The sequence below is a fragment of the Rhagoletis zephyria genome, unplaced genomic scaffold (assembly GCF_001687245.7).
Source record: "Rhagoletis zephyria isolate East Lansing unplaced genomic scaffold, Rhagoletis_zephyria_1.1 Rzeph_scaffold_55086, whole genome shotgun sequence".
Taxonomy (NCBI): Eukaryota; Metazoa; Arthropoda; class Insecta; order Diptera; family Tephritidae; genus Rhagoletis; species Rhagoletis zephyria.
In genome coordinates, this window is record NW_016212138.1 from 1 (window position 1) to 1,827 (window position 1,827).

The 1,827-nt window shown below is 42.1% G+C and overlaps 1 protein-coding gene across 1 annotated transcript; it reads left to right on the plus strand.

Moving 5' to 3' along the window:
- The first annotated feature begins 501 nt into the window (after positions 1–501).
- On the plus strand, positions 502–1,596 carry LOC108356183 (uncharacterized). The gene is made up of 3 exons (XM_017607308.1): positions 502–940; positions 1,067–1,214; positions 1,409–1,596. Exons 1-3 carry the CDS (start codon positions 502–504, stop codon positions 1,503–1,505), a joined length of 684 nt encoding a protein of 227 aa, XP_017462797.1. The 3' UTR covers positions 1,506–1,596.
- Positions 1,597–1,827: the final 231 nt, after the last annotated feature.

A 1,827-nucleotide genomic window follows, 5' to 3' on the forward strand; every position in this document is an offset into this window, starting at 1 on the left:
CGGACGAAGTCCAGAGGTTCATTAAGCAACCTCTGGACCCGACAGCTTATAGATAGGCCCTGAACGGCATTCACAGGGACTCAGTCTCGAGTTATGTATACTCTAGACCTGTGAATGCCGTTCTAGGCACACCACCCCCGGACATTGNGGTTGAATGAGGATGTGCCGAATGAGTGTCCGGCATGCGGAGAGACCCCACATGACTCGAAACATCTCTTCGCATGCCCGGAAAACCCGACAACCCTAACGGCCTTGTCCCTGTGGACAAACCCCACAGAAGCTGCATGCTTCCTAGGGTTGCCATTAGTGGAACTTGACGACAACGACTGAGATACCAACCGATCTGGGCGGGGTTGTTGTAGCCGCTACAACAACAACAACAACAACGGAAAAACAGCACCAACTGGAAAAATTGTAATTACATTTGACCTTTACCAACTGCCAAAAACATTGGATGTAGCATGGTACAAAGTACGGGTAGACCCCTTCTTTCCCAATCCCATGAGATGCCGAAATGGCCAACGCTTAGGACACACAAAAAATCGTTGCTCGAATCCCACTACCTGCGAAGGTTGTAACTTACCCCCACACTCGCCCGACACATGTACTCGTAACCAATGTGCGAACTGCGGCAATGAACACCCCTCCTCGGACAAAAACTGCCCGCGATTCCACCAAATGAAAGAAGTACTGCAAATNCCGGCAATGAACACCCCTCCTCGGACAAAAAACTGCCCGCGATTCCACCAAATGAAAGAAGTACTGCAAATAAAAACTATTTTCAAATGCTCGATGGGCGAAGCCTACAAAAAATATAACGAAAAAAACACACTATCACATAGCACAAACTCCTATGCATCTAAAGCTAAAAAATCTCCTCACCTTAATCACTCAACAGCACCAGCAAGCAAACCATCAACTTCATCAACAGCAAAACTAAAACGTCCCGCTTCTCCACTAAACAACAATTCAGATAATAACAACAAAAAAATCAACTTAATCACAAAGAAAACCCAACCTATCAAAAGTGTAAGCAACATGCAAATAAGCCAAGATCCCATACAGNTACGTCCCGCTTCTCCACTAAACACCAATTCAGATAATAACAACAAAAAAATTAACTTAATCACAAAGAAAACCCAACCTATCAAAAGTGTAAGCAACATGCAAATAAGCCAAGATCTCATACAGGCCACAACCTCCGAAAGCTCCACCCAGTCACCACTTTCTAATCTTACCCAACAACTCATAAACCACAACGAATACTATATCCCGAGATCAGAAACAAAATCTCCATCCAACGAAATTTAATTCTAAGGCTTAACCTCGTAAATTCAAATTTACAAGGCTACAAGCTCTCTTCATACAAATGATCAACAGATTCAATATTTTGCAATGGAACATAAANTCAGTCACCACTTTTTAATCTTACCCAACAACTCATAAACCACAACGAATACTATATCCCGAGATCAGAAACAAAATCTCCATCCAACGAAATTTAATTCTAAGGCTTAACCTCGTAAATTCAAATTTACAAGGCTACAAGCTCTCTTCATACAAATGATCAACAGATTCAATATTTTGCAATGGAACATAAAAGGTTTCGTTAACAATAATATTGATTTCGAATTAATCCGCAAAGAACACAACCCACATTTGATTGCCCTACAAGAAACACACTGTCCTATTGGCTTCAACCCTATTCCTCCGAAGAACTACACAGCATAGTAACAATAGCTCACACACATACGCTAAGCAAGGAGTGGGAATTTTGTTTAAATCTAACATACCACACAAGCACACTCCAATCGCTTCTCCTATCCA